Genomic DNA, 20,222 nt, shown 5'->3' on the forward strand with positions numbered 1-20,222 from the left:
GACAGCTCATGAGCATGGTGGCATCGTGCAAATAATTTTCCTTTAAAAAGTGACATTGTTTGAAATTAAAATGAACAGCATCATTTCACATAAGAAACGCTTTATTCTTCCTACAAGGTTAAAAGTTGATCTGTTTCAGTGTTTGACCTCAGTCAGCAGTACTGTCACCATTGCTGTGATCACTTGGGCTTGGTTATAGGGTTGAGGAACCAGAGCAATCGCCTGATGCTTCAGCCAGTTAGTAGGGCTCCCACCAAGCTAGATTAAGCAGCATTGTAATTTGCCAGAATGCACAGGAGTGAAGGACCTTTCTGTAATGCTCACTTGACTCCATGAGTGTCACAGCTGCCCTGTGTGATAGTATTAAGGCACTGTCGAGTTGATACAGCTGTGAAGGGTCATGCTAGACCTTGAGCTTCAGGTTCTGCTCTCCATAAACGAATAGCAAACAGCACTCTGATTTTTTCCCCAGCTGTTTTGGCACCTAATGCTTTTGTTGAATTTGAGTGATGGATGTGCTTTTAGTATGTTATCTCTTTTTCTGCCCTTTTAAACCAATAATTGAAACAATGTGCAGCACTGGATTGAACTGTAAAAATCACTTTAAAATTAGAGTTCAGCTGTATTGTAAGCTTTCAGCATATTGCATGTAAAAACATAAGCACAGTTGCTGACAGAAATATTCTAATTTAAAAACAATGCAAAATATTTTGGAGTCATTCACAATGTACTATTTCATCCTGTATGGTACTAAGACAGATGTTCAATTACTGTCTGAAATTATAAACACTGCCTGTATTTGTGCAATTAGGCCTGGTTTTGTACTCAAGTGTTAGAAATATAGTGCTAATCAAGGTAAACATAACTTAAAATATAAACTGAAAGATGACTCAGGTTTTGTCTACAAACACTGAAAGATAACACACAGTGAAGTCTAGTGTTTAGATGACAGGAACGTCTTCATTCAGGACCACGTATAGTTACTGGCTGAAAAGAAGGAACTGGTATGAAGAGTGTCTTAATAAAAAGTCATCGACAGAATAGCTTTTGGTAGAAATCTTTTTCAGTGCAGGCTCGTGCTTGCTTTTAAAAGATCCAATACTTTTTAAAACGTCTCGTTTGCTTACTATCAAACTGAAACTCATCTGTGACTGGAATACTGCTGCCAGTGTTTTCATGTATTTAATTTTTGTTATGATTTTCATACATTTGGGCATTCTCTGAAAACAAAAACCCTTTAGAAAAATGCATAAAGTAGTAAACGCTTACTCTATTAACAGCAAGGGGAAATAGCAAGTATAGTTTACAGAAGACTAAGCCTATCTGATATGACCAGGCTCCTGTAAATGTTCTGTCTTCAGCCAAAGAAGTATATACATAAACCAGAATGTGTTAGTGCAGCTACCATCTTTTTAGATATTTTCAGATACAGATATTTAATACACTTCCAATCCTCCAAAATTAAATACACTTTTAAATCTTAACTCACTGGGATTTTAAACTTGGTATTATTAGCATTTAGTCTCTGTGGTTCCTTTTTTATTAGGAGTTTGAGTAAATTTACAACCCTTAAGCAATTTTATTTACAAGTGTACTACTTAGTTGGGTGCATTTACTGTTAAGGTACTCCTCAGTAGTTTTCCAGTTACTTGCTGATGGGTCTGATCTTCTTTATTTAATTATCCTTGAATTAGTTGTAAGCTTGGGACTGTGTTGACAGAACGCACACATAAAGACATTGTTTGTTTCCTTCTCAGTCCAGAAAGGCTATGAAGGCAGAAACCTTTTTAAATGATGGTGAGTCGTAGGGACATTGCTGTTTATTTCCAAAAGCATTCATGTACTTCTCCTGTCTGCCTAGGTTATATTTGAGAGACCATTGTAACAATTCAGTTTTAATTTTGTTAAAAGAAGAGGGGAAAAAAATCTTCTGGAGCCTTTTTTGTAGATATACATAGATTTGTGTAACTATTTTATTAGGAAGTCACAATCAAGTAAAAAATTTGCTTAGAATAATGGCATAAACTCATAGTGGTGTATGTTTGCATAACTAAATAGAAATATTAATCTAGGTAAAGTGGTCCAAGTTTAATAGAGAGAGACAATGTTGTACTATCTAACAGGCATGATATCAGAAGACATGCAAGATTATTGCTCATAGAAAAGCACTATTTCAAAACATTGTATTAATCTTAGAAAAAAAAATAGGAGCACTGCAGGTGAAAGGATTGTGTTGAATCCTGGAGTTATAGTAAGTATAAATAAAAATTTGCGTTACCACAGTTAAATTGCCATGTTTCCTGCAAATCAGTTATTGTGGACAACTTCTCCCTTTCTTTACTCAAATAAAAGCTCAAATTCCCCAATGTGTCATTTTAGCACACTCCTTCATTTTTCACTGGTACTGGGGGTCTGCATCTCCCTCCATAACATTTCTGTCGTGTCAGCTTAGACTGTAAAGTGTGCTGTGAGTGAGCTTGAAATAGACACAGTAGTCTTGTAATGGCACCGTTACCTTAGCAATGGTGGTAAAGAAAACAGATGATGAAACGCTTTACCTACTAAATAGAAAAAATGCATGGGCTGTTGAGGGAAGAAAAATGGGGGGGGGGAGGGAGTAAAACTTAAAGGTGCAACCTAAACTAATGAGTTGCAGCAGAGAACATTGAGAAGGGTGATTCAGTATGCTGATTTTAACTCTTGCCAATGCTGGATGTTCAAGGAGAGAGAGCGGTCCTTGGCTACTCAGATACCATGCAGGCATGGTGGCATAGGAGAAGGTGATAATATTTCCACTTCGCTGTTTGCGCTGGCTCTTGAAGCAAGAAGACTCATAGGACTCATAGTGTAGGAAAGTATCCTGAACATACCATCTCTGAAATGGCAGGACTATAGTACCAGCATGCAGAGAGGTGAGAAAAAGGCTTCAAAGAGAGTGGGAGGAAAGGTTGGAGGTTTGTGGTGGTTTTTTTTTGTTTGTCTACTTGTTTTCCTGCACCAAGGTGCTGCTCTCAGAGGAAGAGGGTTCATCAGTTATTTCTAAATTTATCTGAGTTGACAGCTCTTTCAGAAGCCTGAAAAACTCCCAAGACCACTCCACATACCCACATTGCCCTTTCAGGCTTTTAAGCTAAGACTGCTGTCTGCAAATGTTATCTGCCTTTGTGTCAGATAATGTAGGAGTCCTTCTTTGAAAAACACCAGACTACTCGTTTGTCTGACTGTGCTGACAGGGCAGATGTTATGTATAGAAATGGCTGTGCCATGTGGCTAATGAGGACGCCCTTGAACGCACTTAAAAGCACAAGCACAGTGGAGATTTCTTTCCAAGAGTAGTGATTTTATCCCACCAAACATGATCCTGAAGGCTATGCCTGCATTAACAGGGAGCACAGTAAGAGCAGATTTGTAGATGAATTTCAGTGAGGACCCAGTGTGCATAGTATATATATGTCCCCCAATAAAAAAAAATATAATGGCATTTTGTTTTTGGACTAGTTACAGCCTGATCCCATGGGCTGAATGCCTGTTAGCAGTCTTGAGGGTAACTGCTGGCTTAGTTTGGTCTGAAAGAAATTCAGTTTACACTTTTGAGATCATTCTGCTTTGTGAATCAAAGTGCAGCCAGGGGGGGCAGCTGGGAGTCAGGCTTCACACAAGTGTACAGGTGTGGGCACACGTCTTGACTTGACAAGTCAGGCAGTATGTAAAGTGGGAAATTTGGCCTCAATTTCCAAATTCTCAGAATTATTTTCAAAAAACAGAGTAGACCTAGTTCATACATCTAGAGTCAAGCAGAATTACTCTGCTTACAGTACTGGCATGTAGTTAAATAATGGTTGATTGCAGAATGAGTGTGCTGCTACCATTTGTTCTCGGTGCAGTGCTTGGAGATTATATTCCCAGGACCACACATAGTAAAATGACTAAAATACTCAAAATCCTTTTTGTGTGTGTGTGTGTGTGTGAGGAAGAACAGTTTGAGTACAGAAAACCTCAGTATATCTGTTTAAAATAAATAATATCTTGTCATCTTGTAGATGCCTTTTGTTTCTTTTGAACAGAGTAAAATAGATTCAAAAGGAACTTTCTGTAGAAGCTGCAGGAATCATTAATGTAGATGACAAGGCATGCTGAATTCAGAAAAGAGCAAAACAGGGATACAAAGATTTTTAAAGTCATCTAAAATTCATTAGTTTTTGGGTTTGAATAGGAATACAATTCTAGGTGTAGAGTCTTTGTATGAAAAGTATGGAGTACCTTTCATTATTCAGAGTTTTTGTTTCCTGACCTTCTTAAAATATTTTCTGTGCCATAATATGAAAAAACATATTTTAAATTCTTGTAAGGGCTTTTTGATTTATTCCCAGTGTTTTCAATTTTTGCTATTGATGTATCCATCATTAGAATATCGAAAAGGCATTCAGTAACTTGCATTTAATTTGCTACCTGAATTTAGGCCACTGAGCATTAGGGACCTGGGGGCTTACAAGACCATTTCTTTAGTACAGTAATCATTTATTACGAAGCTTTTTGTGCATTAGAATTATGTTGCTTCTGCTGTATAGTTCATTTGGTTTCAACAGTGTGCAGGTATGTTACTGGCTTTGAAGCTTTAGCTACGTGAAGGAATCCTACAGAGCCAAATAAGATGATGCCATGAAGGAATCCTGTCTTTTTCTCATGGATGTGGTGGTGACAGAGTTGGTGGTAATAGTAACAGTATCAGTAAGAATGATTATGCCTCTCCTTGCTGGTTTACAGTGCTGCTAACTTCTACTGATACCTTTAAGGTTTAATGTGATATTCAAAATACTGTAGTAACTTATAGTCATATACCCAAATTTCATTTTTACAAGACTAATTTTAGGTACACAGATGAAGAAATTTGACAGATTTCTGTGTTCCCACTTCTCCATCTGTAAATTAGAGATAAAACGTATATTTGCTTTGAGAAGGACTTCTAAATAAGATAATAGCTTGCATTACCAGAGGGTCTGTTATTCAGGATATACTTTACATTGTGACAGTGTTTGGGGAAATGCTATAGCATTTATTTGACAGAAATAAAAGTTACAACGCTTGATCACAGGTCACATGAAATAAAGTTTACATCAGTGTCTCAGTAGGTGTTACATAAGTGTGAACTTGAGGACAGTTGATGTGTATTTACCTTGTGGTTTATTACTGTAAGGGTTTCTTAATGAAGTTTAATTTCTTACAGGAGGTGCTGAAACAGCTACAAGGAAGTATTGAAGATGAGGCAATGGCGTCTTCTGGACAAATTGACTTACTAGAACGACTTAAAGGTAAATCTACAATTATGTTTTAAATAGGGTGATTTGCTTCTTAATTGCTTTTTTGGGGGGGTAAAATTTTCAAACTCAAATACACCTTCTTTTCACTGCTGACTGTGCTGGTTAGGCATACTCTCAATGCATAGTTTTTTTGGCTAAGCATTTTAAAGACATATTTTCAAAAAGGAGCATGTTTCTAAGTTGCTTTTTTGCTTTTTCTACTGTTACCGTAGGACTTCATATGAATTGCATTCGATGCAACTTCCACTTCGTTCATTATTTCAGAGAAAGTAGATGTAATTTTTAAAATTAATGATGGATTAGTTCCACGATTTCTCCAAATTTGCTTGTGTGCCCTACCCTCTCTGCGCCACATCACTGGAATTGTATCTGCCATGCTGAAAACTGATACCTCCTTCCTTAGATCATGGGGTGGAACGTGCACCATCCCATATAATTCTTGCAGAGCAAGTACAAATCAGTAACTTTCAATATATATCCATTATCTTTACTACTGAACCAGAAATACTGTAGAGGGTGTCTACATTTAAGGGCCTGGTGGTGATCAAACTTGTCATCGTCTACATGACAGTGAAGCATATACAAGATAGCCGAGGAAGAGGCTCTAAGTGTGCCATGAGCAATTCCAACGGCATTTATGCAAAACTTGGCCCATTTCTTAAGTCTTCTGGGAAGGAGGCAGGGAAACTAGTGTGGGGACATTGTTGTGATGAGCAGGACTGCAGTAGTTTTGCCATCTGCTCAGAGGACAAGTATCTCTAAGTGTACCATCAAGTTTGGGTTTGTTCACATTATGTTCTTTTGTGAATGCCAATGCAGAATGTTTAAACTATTTCTATCAAAAAACACAGATTTGTTCATGAAGTACAAAATCAAGATAGAAAAGATCTCCTTAATGCACTGATGAACTTCAGCTCTGAAACTATTTGCTCTTTATTATCCAGAATTGAACTTGGAAAGTACCAACTTTCCTGGAGTCAAGTTAAGGCCAAAAGTGTCTGTGCGTTCATATGGGAGCCGGGAAGGGTCTGTGTCAAGCCGTTCAGGAGAGTGCAGTCCTGTTCCCATGGGATCGTTTCCAAGAAGAGGATTTATGAATGGAAGCAGGGAAAGCACTGGTTATTTAGAAGAGCTGGAAAAAGAGAGGTAAATTCCATTTATTTATTCAGTTTACATTGATTTCTTCTAATTTTACTTTGAAAGTTTACTGGCTCACTAAATATTTAGCTGTAATGAAAATTATTTTTGCTGTTAAAGTATATTTACCTTAACAGATAAAGATACCAGGACTCTGCATTGTATTTAGATACACACAACAAAAAATATCTTAGAACACATAGTACAATTTCTGTTGCTTCTTCATATTTGCATTTTATTGTTACTGTTTGTTGGTTGGAGGTTGTGTTTTGATCAGCAGATTATCAGCACTTTAAATATTTTGAGATAGAGAGAGAGCACGGCATCCCAAACACCTCTGTATCTTCTCACCACTACTGATGAGTGTTGAAATTGTAACAAGGTGATGGTGCAATTTTCTGTTTTTTTTTTTTTTTTGCAGATGGTTATAGCTACCATCTGCTGAGCTGATTGGTCAGTTTGCTACTATTAGTAGACGTTTGCCTACTGATTCTTATAACTTAAAAATTATTAGCTAAACAAAAATACTTAATCAGTCTTCAGGATGTAATTCCTGTGTGATGTTTTGCATGTTAGCAAAACCATGGAGTTACTTTTCTTGAAAGGCCATGCTAACCACTTAATTTGAAGAAGGTCCTGAGCATAATGCAGAGTTGTAGTATGTGCTTATAAGAAGGTTTTTTCCAATGACCAAATCTTTAGAAACTTAATGGATAGGATGTCAGGCTGTGGGACTGCAAAACAAAATAAATAGCACCTCTATTTCTATGGCTAGTAGTATGAACAAGCCAAAGAATACCATTTGGAACTGGTATATAAAAAATATAAAAGTTTGGTGGGTAATAAGTGGTCTGTGGGGCAGCACCCTGGCAACTCATGCTCTTAGTGGCCTTTCCTGGTGTTGAGTAAAACTTCTGCAATCAAGAGCTGAAAGTACACTTTTCCTATAAGGTACTATTTTCAAGGCCCTCTCTGTTGGTCCTATCAGTACAATGAAAGTAACTTCCCATGGATCCATACTGAACCTCCTCTAGCATCCGTCTTTTGTCACTTTTTTTCCAGTTACTCAAGATCACTGATCATGGAATCATTAAGGTCGGAAAAAATCTCCAAGATCATCTGGTCCAACCATCCCCCTACCACCAGTATCACCCACTAAACCCAAGCACCACATCCAGCCTTCCCTTGAACGTGCCCAGGGACAGTGACTCCACCACATCCCTGGGCAAACAGTTCCAGTGCCTGACTGCTCTTTCTGAGAAGAAATTTCTCCTCATTTCCGACCTGAACCTCCTTCCCTCTCAAAAATACAAATTCTTGAAGAGCTGGATAGGAATACTTAGGATTTCAGGAATCTCTTCCCAGTCTTAAATAATCTAACGTGTCTGCCACTTGAGCTCATGGCTATTCATTCCCTCTTCCATTTTTCTGTTGAAATGGTCTTCCATTCTAGTGCAAAGAGTATTGGTAAAAAAGCCCTCCACGTGTACTATTTGACAGGGACAAGGCACTTCACTGTTATCCAGAGTAAGAACCTAGCAGTAGTCTTCGATGTCCATCCTAACAAAATACTGTACCTGCTTTTATTCTTACCAATGTTGGTTTTTACCATGTGTTAATGAAATCATTAAGTGCAGCTGAGGGTTTCCATTTTAATTCAAGTGAACTTCAGGTCACTCAGAACAAGGACTATTAATTCAGAGTAACTGGATTTCTTCAGTTTGGTTAGTGCATCTGGTTTATGATCTGTGGTCCTTTCCCACTGTCGTGAATTCTGAGGTGATAATTCTTTGGACGTTTTGCTCATCGATAAGGAGAGCTGAGGCAGTGAACTGATTTTTTTTTTTTTTAATGCTGAAAAAATTGAGAGAGTTATTTTAATTTCACATGAGTTCAGGCAGTGTTACCATCATAGCTGAGGGGATGAAGATTAGTGCTGCTGAGAAGATGATCTGTGGCATGGCCAGATAACATCTGGCTCCATTATTAATGGAATGATGGATAATCAAAACTGTCCTATTCTTTTGGCTGTTTCAAGGGACATGTAGGAATGCTTCAGGCATTGGCATGAGCCAGAAGAATCAGAACATGGGGTAAAGGATACAAGGCTATCCATCTGGAATCAATACAAATTCTAAAATGAAATTAACTAGTTTTTCTATGCTTTGTGTCAGAATTTATTTGGTATACTTACTAAGTTTCTATGTTTCTAAACATATATTTCAACATATATTATTTGCTAGTAAAACTTTTTTTTTGCATTTAAAAAGGCTTTTGAAGAACTCAAAGAACTTGAAAAACCTTAAAATATTAAGAAAATTTAAAAAGAAAACTAGGATTTTTTGGAAACCTGCAACATATTTCCACTCAGCATTTTTATACACTGAAACAATACATACTGCTTGCTGTGTTTGGGCAAGGACCAACTTAAGTATTAACTGAGTGTGAACTTGGCAAAATGTTTATTTAAAAAAAAAAAAAATTACTAGATGTTTAGAAATATAAACAGTAAGAAACAATAAAAATTGCTAAAAACGTTTGTATTGAAAATTTTATATAGCTTGGCCAAAAATGATCATCTGAGAGGGAAAAAATGAACCAGTTGGTAAGATGAAGTTGTTTCTGTGTTTCTCATTTGCTGAGTTGTCCTCTAGTTTTAAAATCTAAAAGAAAAAAGAAGTAGGTAGTATTTGTTTTATAGTTTACCAGTTCAGAATACACTACTTAATAAATACGTCCTGCGTGGGCTCTCACTGTTTTCGGGTGTATTTGGTAAGAAACTGTCTCAACAAAACTTTCCAGAGTATACTGCAGGTTACCTTTTATAAACTGCAGGTTACTTTTTTATTTGGTTTGCATTTTACGGCTTAAATATTCTCACTCTTGTGGGTTCTGTGACTTACCACTAGAGCAGGTGGCCCCGTATTGAATTATGTATGACTTACCTATGTCTTCACAACATCTTCAGGTTTGTGTTTGGTTTTCAAGATTTTGTTGGTTTATTGCCTGCCAGTGGAAATGGAAGTATTATTTACAGTTCTGTAATACAAGTAGAATAGCATTTTTTTTACCCTTCTCTCTTTTAAACTTTTAATAGTGGCATGATTATCCAGAAAAGATTTCCTAAAGAGGGAACCGCTTTTCTGCAATCCTGTATTCATTCAGTTTCGTTTATTGCTCAGAACTTCAGAAAAAAACACATTACAGAAGTTATTCTAAATACTTCCTCATTAGAAAAGCTCTTCACATTGGAAACGTTTTGTTAACTCATTAAAAACATTGTTATGTTCCAAAATCTTACATTTGCCTTCGTTGCCTTCTAACTGAAGTTGACGGTGTATGACAGAGGACAGAATATTCTCTGTTACTGCGAAAGTGCTGATAAACAATTTTGGGGTATACAAAGATGGAATAACCATGCTGGGATTTTCAGTCAATTTTTTTTTTCCACGATCAGTAACAATTCTTCCACCTTAAACAGTCTTCTCAACTAGGAAGTTCCAAAAGGCTGCAAAAGCAGCTTTATTCTGGTTGGTGAATTTAGTATCTGATGGTAATGTAGGTGTGGGGAGCAGTTTATCATATGCATCTACAAAGACTTGCTGCTTATTTTCAGAGAAACTGAAGACCAACCTGCTATGATTGTACCAACTCCTTCAGGCTTTGAAATGACAGACCTTAAAAATATTGTTAAAATCTAAATTCTCCTGGAGCAGTAATACCAAAGTAGTAAGCCCAAACAGAGCATTGCACAGAGGCAAAAATGACACTATTAAATTAAGGGGGACACCCCCAGGATATGCATTATGTTGTTTATGGAGCACTGATGGTTCCTAAGTTCTTTTCTTGCTTCTAGCATCTGTTAAGCATGTCAGAACAGATTGAATGACACGGTGTCTCACTCACGAGCTGAATACCCTACATTTTGCAAGAGAAACCTAATTGCATGTTCGCTTAGCTGAAAGTAATCCCTCCTGTTTCTACTACCAATTCCTTGACACCCAGAGGGAGAATTAGTCAGTCCTTTCATATTTGCAGTCTGTGCATGGTTTTAACCAGCAGTAGATGGGAATAATCTGATTACTACTGTTAGAAAACACATTTAGAAATAAAAATACCTTTTATAAGAATTGCATTAATTATACTTTTTGCAAAATTGATTTAACAAATTGGAGGCAACCAGTGCTTGGACACCCAACAGTGCATTTTCACCAGGGTGGAAAGAAGGGAAGCCATGAAGGATGCGGGCATGTGCAGAGATCAGGCAGGCAGTGTTATCCTCTATGTGTTAGATAGAGGATAGGAGGGGAGGGCAACAGAATGACTTTGTCACAGGCTTTCCTAGAACACAGTCTGTCTATTCATGTTTCATTCTGTCTGTCTAAAGGACTTATGGAATTCCAGCCCAGGTACATCCTTGCTTTGGGTATGGAGTATTAAAGTATCAGAAATAGTTTGAAAAGTTTTTAATGAAGGAACTAAGTCATCAGGTCCTTCAAAATCTGTGGTTTTAATTTCTTCTCCATGAAATTCTTTCATGTGGAACTTCATCCCAGGTTGTAACTGGGATGCATTCATGAAGTAGTCAGGGGAAAACTTTATTGCTATTATATGCTCTTATTGTTCCTTAAAAACTTGGAGTAATTATCCATAATGGTTTCTTGTATTTTACACACAAAAGTTCATATGGCTGTTGCTTGGAAAAAACGCAGCCTGAGATTAGAGAAAGACAGATGCAGAAGTTAAGGGATAGGAAGTAATACTGGGCAATGCTCTTTGCAGCTTTCTGTCCTCTGGCTTAGTGTTTGAGTTCAGTCTTCAGCCTTATCAGTCCAGCCTTTTTTTTATGTACTATGCATGTTTTATTTTTTTTTTTTAATTTTTTTATCTGTAATCTGACATTTTTAGCATTTATTTAAATGTTAATGAGCAACATTAAAATGCTGGAAGGAAGAACACTTGCAGAAAGCATTTATAAGAAGCTAATACACTTTTATAAAAAAAAAAAGTAACTTGTCTATATCCTTGTACTGTCCAGATTTTACCTGAAAATTTTGAAAAATGTGATGAAAATAAATAGTATGTTTGTATACTGATCAGTATGTATACTGATAAATTTTGCAACATAAATGTAGTTTATGAAGGATTCATAAAATAGTAGTTCCAATGTTTAAAAGATTTTTTTGGTAGTATGCATGGTCAAATTCATGAAAATAATCAGATCTACAGTATGTTCATGAGACTCATTTTAAATGTGATAAATCACTGCAGATGTATTCTGTCTATAACATTTGATGGGAAATATTCTTTTTAAGCATTCTTAGTAATCACACAAGTAGCTTGATTTTTGTATGCTTTGTCTTGTTTTTGTATGGATGACAGGTTAATGATGAGACGCAAGAAAAGATAACTGAATTTCAAAACATGATTCTGAGACATAAGCACTCCTGTAATTTCCAGGTCTTTTCTTAAGTAGCAGTGGTAGTTCAGTGTGTCATACAAACTTGTCATCTAAAAGAATTGTAGATTGTTTCAGGTTGGAAAGGACCATAAAGATCATCTAATTCCAACGCCCTGCCATGCACAGGGATGCCACCCACCAGCCCAGGTTGCCCAAAGCCCCATCCAGCCTGGCCTTGAGCACCCCCAGGGATGGGGCATCCACAGCTTCTCTGGGCAGCCTGTGCCAGTGCCTCACTGCCCTCTGAGGGAAGACTTTCTTTTTAACATCTAATCTAAATTTGCCCTCTTTTAGTTTAAAACCATTCTCCCTTGTCATATCACAACACCCCTGACAAAGAGTCCTTCCCAAGCTTTCCTGTAGGCCCCCTTTAGGTGCTGCAAGGCGTCTGTAAGGTCTCCCTGGAGCCTTCTCTTCTCCAGGCTGAACAACCCCAATCTCTCAGCCTGTCTTCATAAAAGATGTGCACCAATCCTCTAATCATCTTCTTGTCTGTCCTCTGGATTTCTCTGGACTCACTCTAAAAGGTCCCTTCCCTTCTTGTGCTGAGGGCCCCAGAGCTGAACGCAGTGCTCTAGGTGGGGTCTCACAAGAGCAGAGCAGATGGGGAGCAACACCTCCTTTGACCTGTTGGTCACACGTTTTGTGCAGCCTGGGTTATTGTTGGCTTTCTAGGCTGCAAACTCACATTGCCAGCTCATGTTCAGTTTTTCATCAACCAAGTTCTTTACTTCAGGGCTGCTCTCAATCCATTTGTCCCCCAGCCTTTACTTGTAGAATCACACAACTGTAGAATCACTGAACAGCCTGGGGTGGAAGGTCATCTAGTTCCAACTCCCCTGCCATGGACACCTCCTGGGATGGGGTCCTGGGATTAGGGCATCCACAACTTCTTTTCTCTTTGTATTTGGGATACTTGGGATTGCCCCAGCCCAGGTGCAGGACCTTGCACTTGGCCTTGTTGAACCTCATGAGGTTTGCATGGGCCTATCTCTCAAGCCTGTCCAGGTCCCTCTGAATTACATCCTTTCCCTCCAGCATGTCAACTGTACCACACAATTCGGTATCATCAGCAAACTTGCACTCAATCCCACTGTCCCTGTCACTGACAAAGATGCTAAGCAGTGCCTGTCCCAGTACTGACTCCTGAGGAACACAGCTTGTTACTGATCTCCAGCTGGACATTGAGCCATTGGTGGCAACTCTTTGAGTGCAACCATCCAGCCAATTCCTTACCCACCAAGTGGTCCATCCATCATCACATCCATGTTTCTCCAATTCAGAGACAAGGATATCATGGAGGACAGCATCAGATGCTTTGCACAAGTCCAGGTAGATTATGTCAGTTTCTCGTCTCCTATCCACCAGTGCTGTAACCCCATCAGAGGCAGCCACCAAATCTGTCAGGCACAAGCCACCCTTAGTGAAGCCATGTTGGCTATCACCAGTCACCTCCTTATTTTCTGTGTGCCTTAGCACAGTTTCTAGAAGGATCTGCTCCATGATCTTGCCAGGCACAGAGGTGAGAGTGACTGGCCTGTAATTTCCTGGGTCTTCCTTTTTTTTCTTTTTTTTTTTTTTAAATGTGGGTTATGTTTCCCCTCCTCCCCTCTTCAGCCCTGACTTCTCAAACGTGGCGGACAGTGGCCTAGCAGCTTCACCTGCAAGTTCCTTCAGGACCTGCAGATGCATCTCGTCAGGTCCCCTGGACTTGTGCTTCTTGTTAGTGAGAATGAGGTGCAGCACAGCATCTCTCCTTGTTGTCTCCTTTGTCACTTGGAGAAGGAAGTCATCATCAGTGCATTCCTCCTGGATTCCATCAGTGCAATGCCCCCTGGATGTCCTCTGCCCCACCGTGCTGTCCCTCCAACAGATACTGTGGTGGTTCAAGTCCCCCATGAGGACCAGGGATTGTGAATGCTTCTGTCTGTCTCGAGGGGGCCTCAGAAACAGGATGAAAGTTAACATATGACTAATAACTGTGCTTTAGTTTTCACTAAATGCCTCTCAACCATAGATTTCAGACTGATTTTATAGAAAAATTTAGGTATTTTTTCTTTTATAGATGTGGGCCTGATGCACAAGAAGTTACAGTGACTCGCTTAAGACAGCACAGTAGATAGTTTGTTCAGCTGAGGCAAGGGAACAGAACCCATGTTATCAGACGTCCTGTTAGTGCCATCTTCCCCAACTTTGTTTCTAAATAGATCTTTTATATTGGTATCAATGCTCATTTCTGCACTCGTATTTGGTAATGAGGTCTTAATAGTGAGACATTTCCTGCTTCTGTTTTCAACAGATCTCTTTTGCTTGCGGAACTGGAGAAGGAAGAGAAAGAAAAGGACTGGTATTATGCCCAGCTTCAGAACCTTACTAAAAGGATTGATAGTCTCCCCCTTACTGAAAATGTAAGTAACTTTTCCATGATTTTTCATGTATCTGGTACTACAATCTCTGTTTAGATGCTGTGTATATATACAAATTTGGTGACTTCCTTTACCATTATTTTAATTTAAAATATTTCTATTCACTGTGTAAAGCTCACTTAGTCTCAATGATATATTCTTCATATATGATTTTGTATGTTAAGATTCATACCTATCAAAATGAATGCCAGTGCTGGAAAGGAACATTGAGAAGTTGTTATGACAAATAAATTACGTGTCAGTAAGCTCCTTCTTTACCTATATCCCCTAAAGGTCTTTTTCCTTTCATTTCTGTTATTTAATGGATTCTTTCAGTTCGGAGAGCAATATGAGTCTAAGAGACAGTTTACATAAGAACTCTTCTTTCAAAACAGTGAAGTGGTGCTACAGTGTATATATATACAGTTGCTTCAAGGTTTTACCTTTATGTCTCCTAGCTGCTCACAGTCTAGTCACCATTATCTGGGATAATGAATATCTCTGATCTCCAAGAATAATACAGGTTTTTCTGTTGTCAGATCTCAGTAGCTTGGATGTATTTGGAGTACATTCCTTTGTCCATACAGTTTTGGGAAGATCTGGTTGCCCATCTTTACAGTCAAGCCTGGTTAGGCATTAGTTAATGTCCTGCAAATGAAAATAGAATATGGAAACACTTCATTGATTGGGATGAAGCAGCTGGACTTCAGCATTTCTAACAGTGAGTCATAGCCAAATTGTTCAGAAAACTGGAAGCAAGAGAAGAAAGTCTGAAATAGGTCTAGAGGTACTGCAATCCTTTTGCAAAGGCGCTGTCAACTGTGTCTGTCCCACTCTAAACATATTGTAGCTTTTAAGATTTACTTCTCCCCAGTTTCAAAGATAATCAATTAACTCAGCTTTTCTTATTAGAATATCTTACCTAATATCTACACTAAAACCTTTTTGTGGTAATGTAGTACTACTGATTGCATCCACAGGGGAAGGGAGGACCCCATTCTTTTTAGTAGCATTTTACGTATTTGTAGACGATTCTGTCTGCTTTTGACTCTTTTAATGAACCTGGTTGAAACCTTCTATGAGAGCTGCTCTTGGAGACTAGCTTGTTTGCAAGCTGAATGATTGACTAAAAAGTGTAGTGTAGCCTCCTAGGAAAAGATACATCAGTCCTACCTGAATTTTCTAAGAATAAATAAAGCTTTAAACTTTAGAAAACTTTTCCTTGTGTTCTCAGATTTTTGCCTCTCCGTGTAGCCCACATCTTTGTCTTACGTGTTGAAAAGCACAGCCTTCTCATTTCTGTGCAGCTGCAGTAGTAGAACTGGCTCTATGGCTGTGTCTATCTTTACTTTTCTGTCTGTATGTCAGTAGCTGAAGGATTCCTTCTGACATTCTTTTAAGATAGTTTCCCAGAATAGAAAGGGTTTATGAGTTCTGCCTCGGTAAGATTTTTGCATATTATTGGTGACACAAAGCTACTAGACTGTACCAGCTTTGATTTTTCCTTTTTCCACACCATTAGAGCAAAGAAGCAAAAGTAATTTCTGTCTTCTCTTGATGATTATCAATGCCATGGTGCTGTGGCTAATTTGCTTTTCTTTCTTGCCTTCTAGTTTGTTTTTCACATCCATACAGTCTTTACTTTGATTTGTGCTCTATTTTGCTAGTACCTTAGTGTTGCAAAACAGAGGTAAGTCTTCACAAACGAAGTACAGATGCAATACTTGCTCATGACCTCTCTGCTTTTGAAAGAGATGGTGCTGTGCTATTCACAAAGGTAGTTGTCACTGATCTTTAAATGAAAGAACTTACAATCTTCTATACCATTTGTTTCATTTTACTTGCCACTCTCGCGTAGCTACATATTTGAAACTACTGACCTGACAAGAAGCTCAATAAACTTACACTCATCTGATGAGAACAGCAAGATAAGAATGTGATGATGTGCATTAAAAGATGACACTAATTCAGTTTTTGAGCAAACATGTTTACTGGACCCGTTTCCATTTTCCACTTGCATGAATATATGACCTGTATACATGTGAAAAATAGTTAAACTTTTAGCTGAAATAATGACCTTGTTAGTCCTAGAGAAGATGAGGCCCGGGAGGGATCAAATTATGTCTTCTAAAACTTTAAAGGTAGCTATGAAGAAGAGGGATATACTCTACAAAGATCTATCATGATACAACAAGAGGGAATGGGTTATTTCAGGGAAAATTGTGTGTGTAGGTAGCAAAAAAAAAAAATGCTTGTTGTGAGGACCATTGAACATTAGAATTGGTTGCCTAGAGAAGTGGTGAAATTTGCCCTGATGGAATTATCCAAAACTTCGCTTGACTTAGGCCTGGATATGTTAATCTAAGACCCTGCTGTCCAGGTAATCTCCAGAAGTCCCTGCCATCTTTTTTTATAATTGTCATCTTTTAATATAAAGCTCGAGTGACTAGCACTTAACTGACTTTTCTGCTAATTTTTATCTATTAATTTTACAGACTTGTTGTTTTAAATCTACTTTAAAATCATAAATTGGTTTTGCTTGTGCCTTGAAAAACATATAATTGGAGTGCCTGTGTTGTTATGAATTGAACATCTGCCTTTTTCATGGGATAATTAAAAATAGAGTAGATAGCAGAAGCATGAATACCATCACTTGTTTGCAGCTGTTTGATACCTCTAAATATTTTTGAAAATACTGATTCAAATGGTACGCGTAACATTTTGTTGGTATGCTGAAGTATGTTAGTAGCCAAATATTCCAGGCTTGTAATGAATGATACTGTCCCAGTGTTTCTATACTGTATTTAGTTATTTGGCAAAACTTGCAGGTAGCCTGTTAGTTGAAACATACTGTGTGCTCTTGTTTTTAATAACATATTCATATTATAGGAATCTATTTTATGTTTTTTGTTCATGAATTTTGCTGTCAAAAGTAACTGTTCTAGTTTTTTTCAATGAAATACTACATTTACACAAGTGAGGTATATGATTTAAATTATGTTTGATGTATTAAAATGTCTTTTCTGCCCTTCAAATTTCAGTTCTCCTTGCAAACAGATATGACCAGAAGGCAGCTGGAGTATGAGGCAAGACAAATCAGAGCTGCAATGGAAGAACAACTGGGAACTTGTCAGGACATGGAGAAACGAGCACAGGTATACTTTTTCTTTCTTTATGAGAGAATGGAAGAAGTTTTCCAGTGATTTCATTGAATTATTGGTAGCTGTATCTTTAAAATGTGTGTGAACAAAGTGATACCACACAGCATTTAGTTAGCCTTTTAAGTACAAAAACAGGAACCAGAACGTAGAAAATAGCTACTCAACAAGCAACACACTCTTCTGCCTGGATGGAAGAAGACTTGTGAGTTAGACAGAAGTAGACTAATTTTCTTTCTGAAGAAAATATTTTATGATGATTTGCTTTTAACTTATTATCATTTTAGCTTCACACAAGCGTGTTTTTCAGCTACTTTGTTTTGCTTCTGTAGTTCTGTGATTTTTGTGCCTTTTAAGGGTAGAATAAAATCCATCTAGGATTTGATAGATTTCCTTAACCAGAAACCCTATACGAGCATATGATGTATAAATAAAATGTAACTCACATGTATGCCTGAAAGTTGTTTGCTCTGACCAAGAGTTGTTTTGCATTCATGATGAATACATGTACAATTCTGTATGCAAATCATGTCACACACATTTGGAAGTATAACTCTGAATGTAATCGTATGGAACCTGTAAACAGAATAATCAGTTGCTTGCTAATTATAAAAACTACTCTCCCACAGCAGTGGAGTGACAATCTGAAATATTTATTACCATTTATTTCCATAGATGTTAAATAGCCAGTCTGTTAAAATATCAATCACTACTGGTGCGCTCAGACAGACTCAAGTTCATTTTTTCCCTGTTTTAATCTGCTTGGATAATACCTGCTTCTGATCTGGAAGCCACGTGGCTATGTTATCAGTGTTTATCAGCTACAGTGATGCCCTTCGTGAATACAGCTGTGGAACTTGAGTCAGCCAGTTGTGAGTGAATGCAGAACAGGCTTCATCTGCATATGTCTGTTTAGCCCTGTTGTAAAAGGAAGCAGTGCAGCATCAACACTGGAACTTCTGAACAAGTTCTCTTGTTACTAACAGGTTAATGTCGAATAAGTTAGCTAAATGGATATAGCAGGCTGTTGGCCAAGTTACAAATTCACTCAGAGAATAAATGAAACTGTTAAAAGAAGCACTTTGACTGTAGTTTTACCAGTGTGGAAGTAATTAAGTTGTCCCTGAAGTAGCTACTTCCCTACTTGTTCTTTTTTTAATTTCAAGAGGGAAAAAACCCTACCAAGAGGATATTGAAGTCTTTTTACAGTTTTCTGGATCAACGTTTGCCTGTGGGTTTGTCACGCTGTATGACTCTATCAAACTCTGTGTGTAGCACTATATACTTACAGAAGTTATGGTGTCTATAGTAATTATGTAAAGATGATCAAATAGAAAGTAGCTGCATCCACGTCTGTTTCTTGAGAGCTTTGGGAAAGGTGCCAGAACTGTTTAGAAGTTCATTGGTGTACAAACATATAAAAGCAAATTTTAGATTATTTCGCTGTGCTGTTCAGATCTGCAAACTGAACCTTTTGTGTTTGACAAACTGAGCAAATTTCCTGGTTTTCCAGCTTTCTTGCTGTTCTGTATTTTCCTTCTGCCATAACTGTATGTGATACTGAAGACAATGCAAAATAAATGTTGAAGGATGGAATAGTTCAGCTTTTTTTGAAGGATGGCATTGCAGACGTCTCAGTATTAAGAGTCCCAAACATTTACTCTGTGAGAGAGCTGATAGCCTTCTGTTCGCCCAAGTAATTCGTGTACTCCTTTCTTGGGCACCTTAAAATAATGCTCCTCTCCCTCTCTTTATCTGCCATTGTTTCCTCTGAACTTCTTTCTGAAACAAGTTAGCGCACAGCGATCATTGTTCATGTTACTCCTTTTGATGATTGTATATAACAACATGCCCAGCAGTTACTCAGAAAGATGCATTAAGAATTTATTTCAGTTTGTTTAATTATTTACAGTAAGTCGTACTTATACCTGAAGTTTATAACTTCACATGATAGTTCTGACTTGAGAGGAAAAAAAAGCATAAAACCATGCTTAATTTTGTGTGTTCAAATATTGTAAGCTATATACTTAGTAGAAGTACATTTTAATTTCTGTGAAATATAAATATTAAAAAATATATAAAATATTTATAGATATTTAAGATAAAAATTCCAAGGCTGAAATCAGTATCGTAGAGAATTTATTTTTCCATCATGCCAGAATATGAAAGATGGCGAGTTTTTAAGTTCAGAGCTCTTTAAAATCTCAGCAAAAAATGATAATTCTGATAAGAATTTATCACACTATCTTCAAAAATTTGCTAAAAAAAAAAAAATGAACAGACCATTAATGAAAGGAAAGAATTTGCATTCTGGAGTCTTGTACAGATAAAAATGTCAACTCTGTTAGATACAGTGTTCCTGACTCTAAATGTAGACCAACCTATTTATAATTCTGCCTATTAAGTATGTTATGCTTTCATTTGAAAAAAAAAAAAAAAAACATCTTAAAGACGAAGCTCCTCATGTCCCCCGTAATGCAGATATCGATCAACAGAAAGAAGAAAAGTCTGTTTAAATCTCTTGACTAAAATTTGGGAGATAAAGATTCCATTCCTATCCCAGTGATGTTAGACAAATGATGTGATCTTTAAGGTTTTTTTCAAATGCAGAAAAATATTTCCCCATGTTTAGATGGGTATGTACACATTCAGATTCTCTTGATGCCCTTTGTGAAACAAATCGCTTTTTACACAGAAATAAATTCACTTTGGGGGAAATTCAAGTCATTCTTAGAGAATGGAC

General features: G+C 37.5%; 1 protein-coding gene across 7 annotated transcripts in view; it reads left to right on the top strand.

The window, feature by feature from the left end:
• APC (APC regulator of WNT signaling pathway) overlaps positions 1-20,222 on the top strand; it is an 88,015-nt gene that overhangs the window by 38,688 nt on the left and 29,105 nt on the right. For all 7 annotated transcript variants that reach the window (XM_038169760.2, XM_038169761.2, XM_072031609.1 and 4 more), the window contains 4 exons: positions 5,225-5,309; positions 6,263-6,464; positions 14,216-14,324; positions 17,363-17,476. In XM_038169760.2, coding sequence (XP_038025688.1) covers positions 5,225-5,309; positions 6,263-6,464; positions 14,216-14,324; positions 17,363-17,476 — 510 coding nt within the window. The remainder of the gene's footprint in view (positions 1-5,224; positions 5,310-6,262; positions 6,465-14,215; positions 14,325-17,362; positions 17,477-20,222) is intronic.

This window comes from Anas platyrhynchos, chromosome Z, assembly GCF_047663525.1.
Source record: "Anas platyrhynchos isolate ZD024472 breed Pekin duck chromosome Z, IASCAAS_PekinDuck_T2T, whole genome shotgun sequence".
Lineage (NCBI taxonomy): Eukaryota > Metazoa > Chordata > Aves > Anseriformes > Anatidae > Anas > Anas platyrhynchos.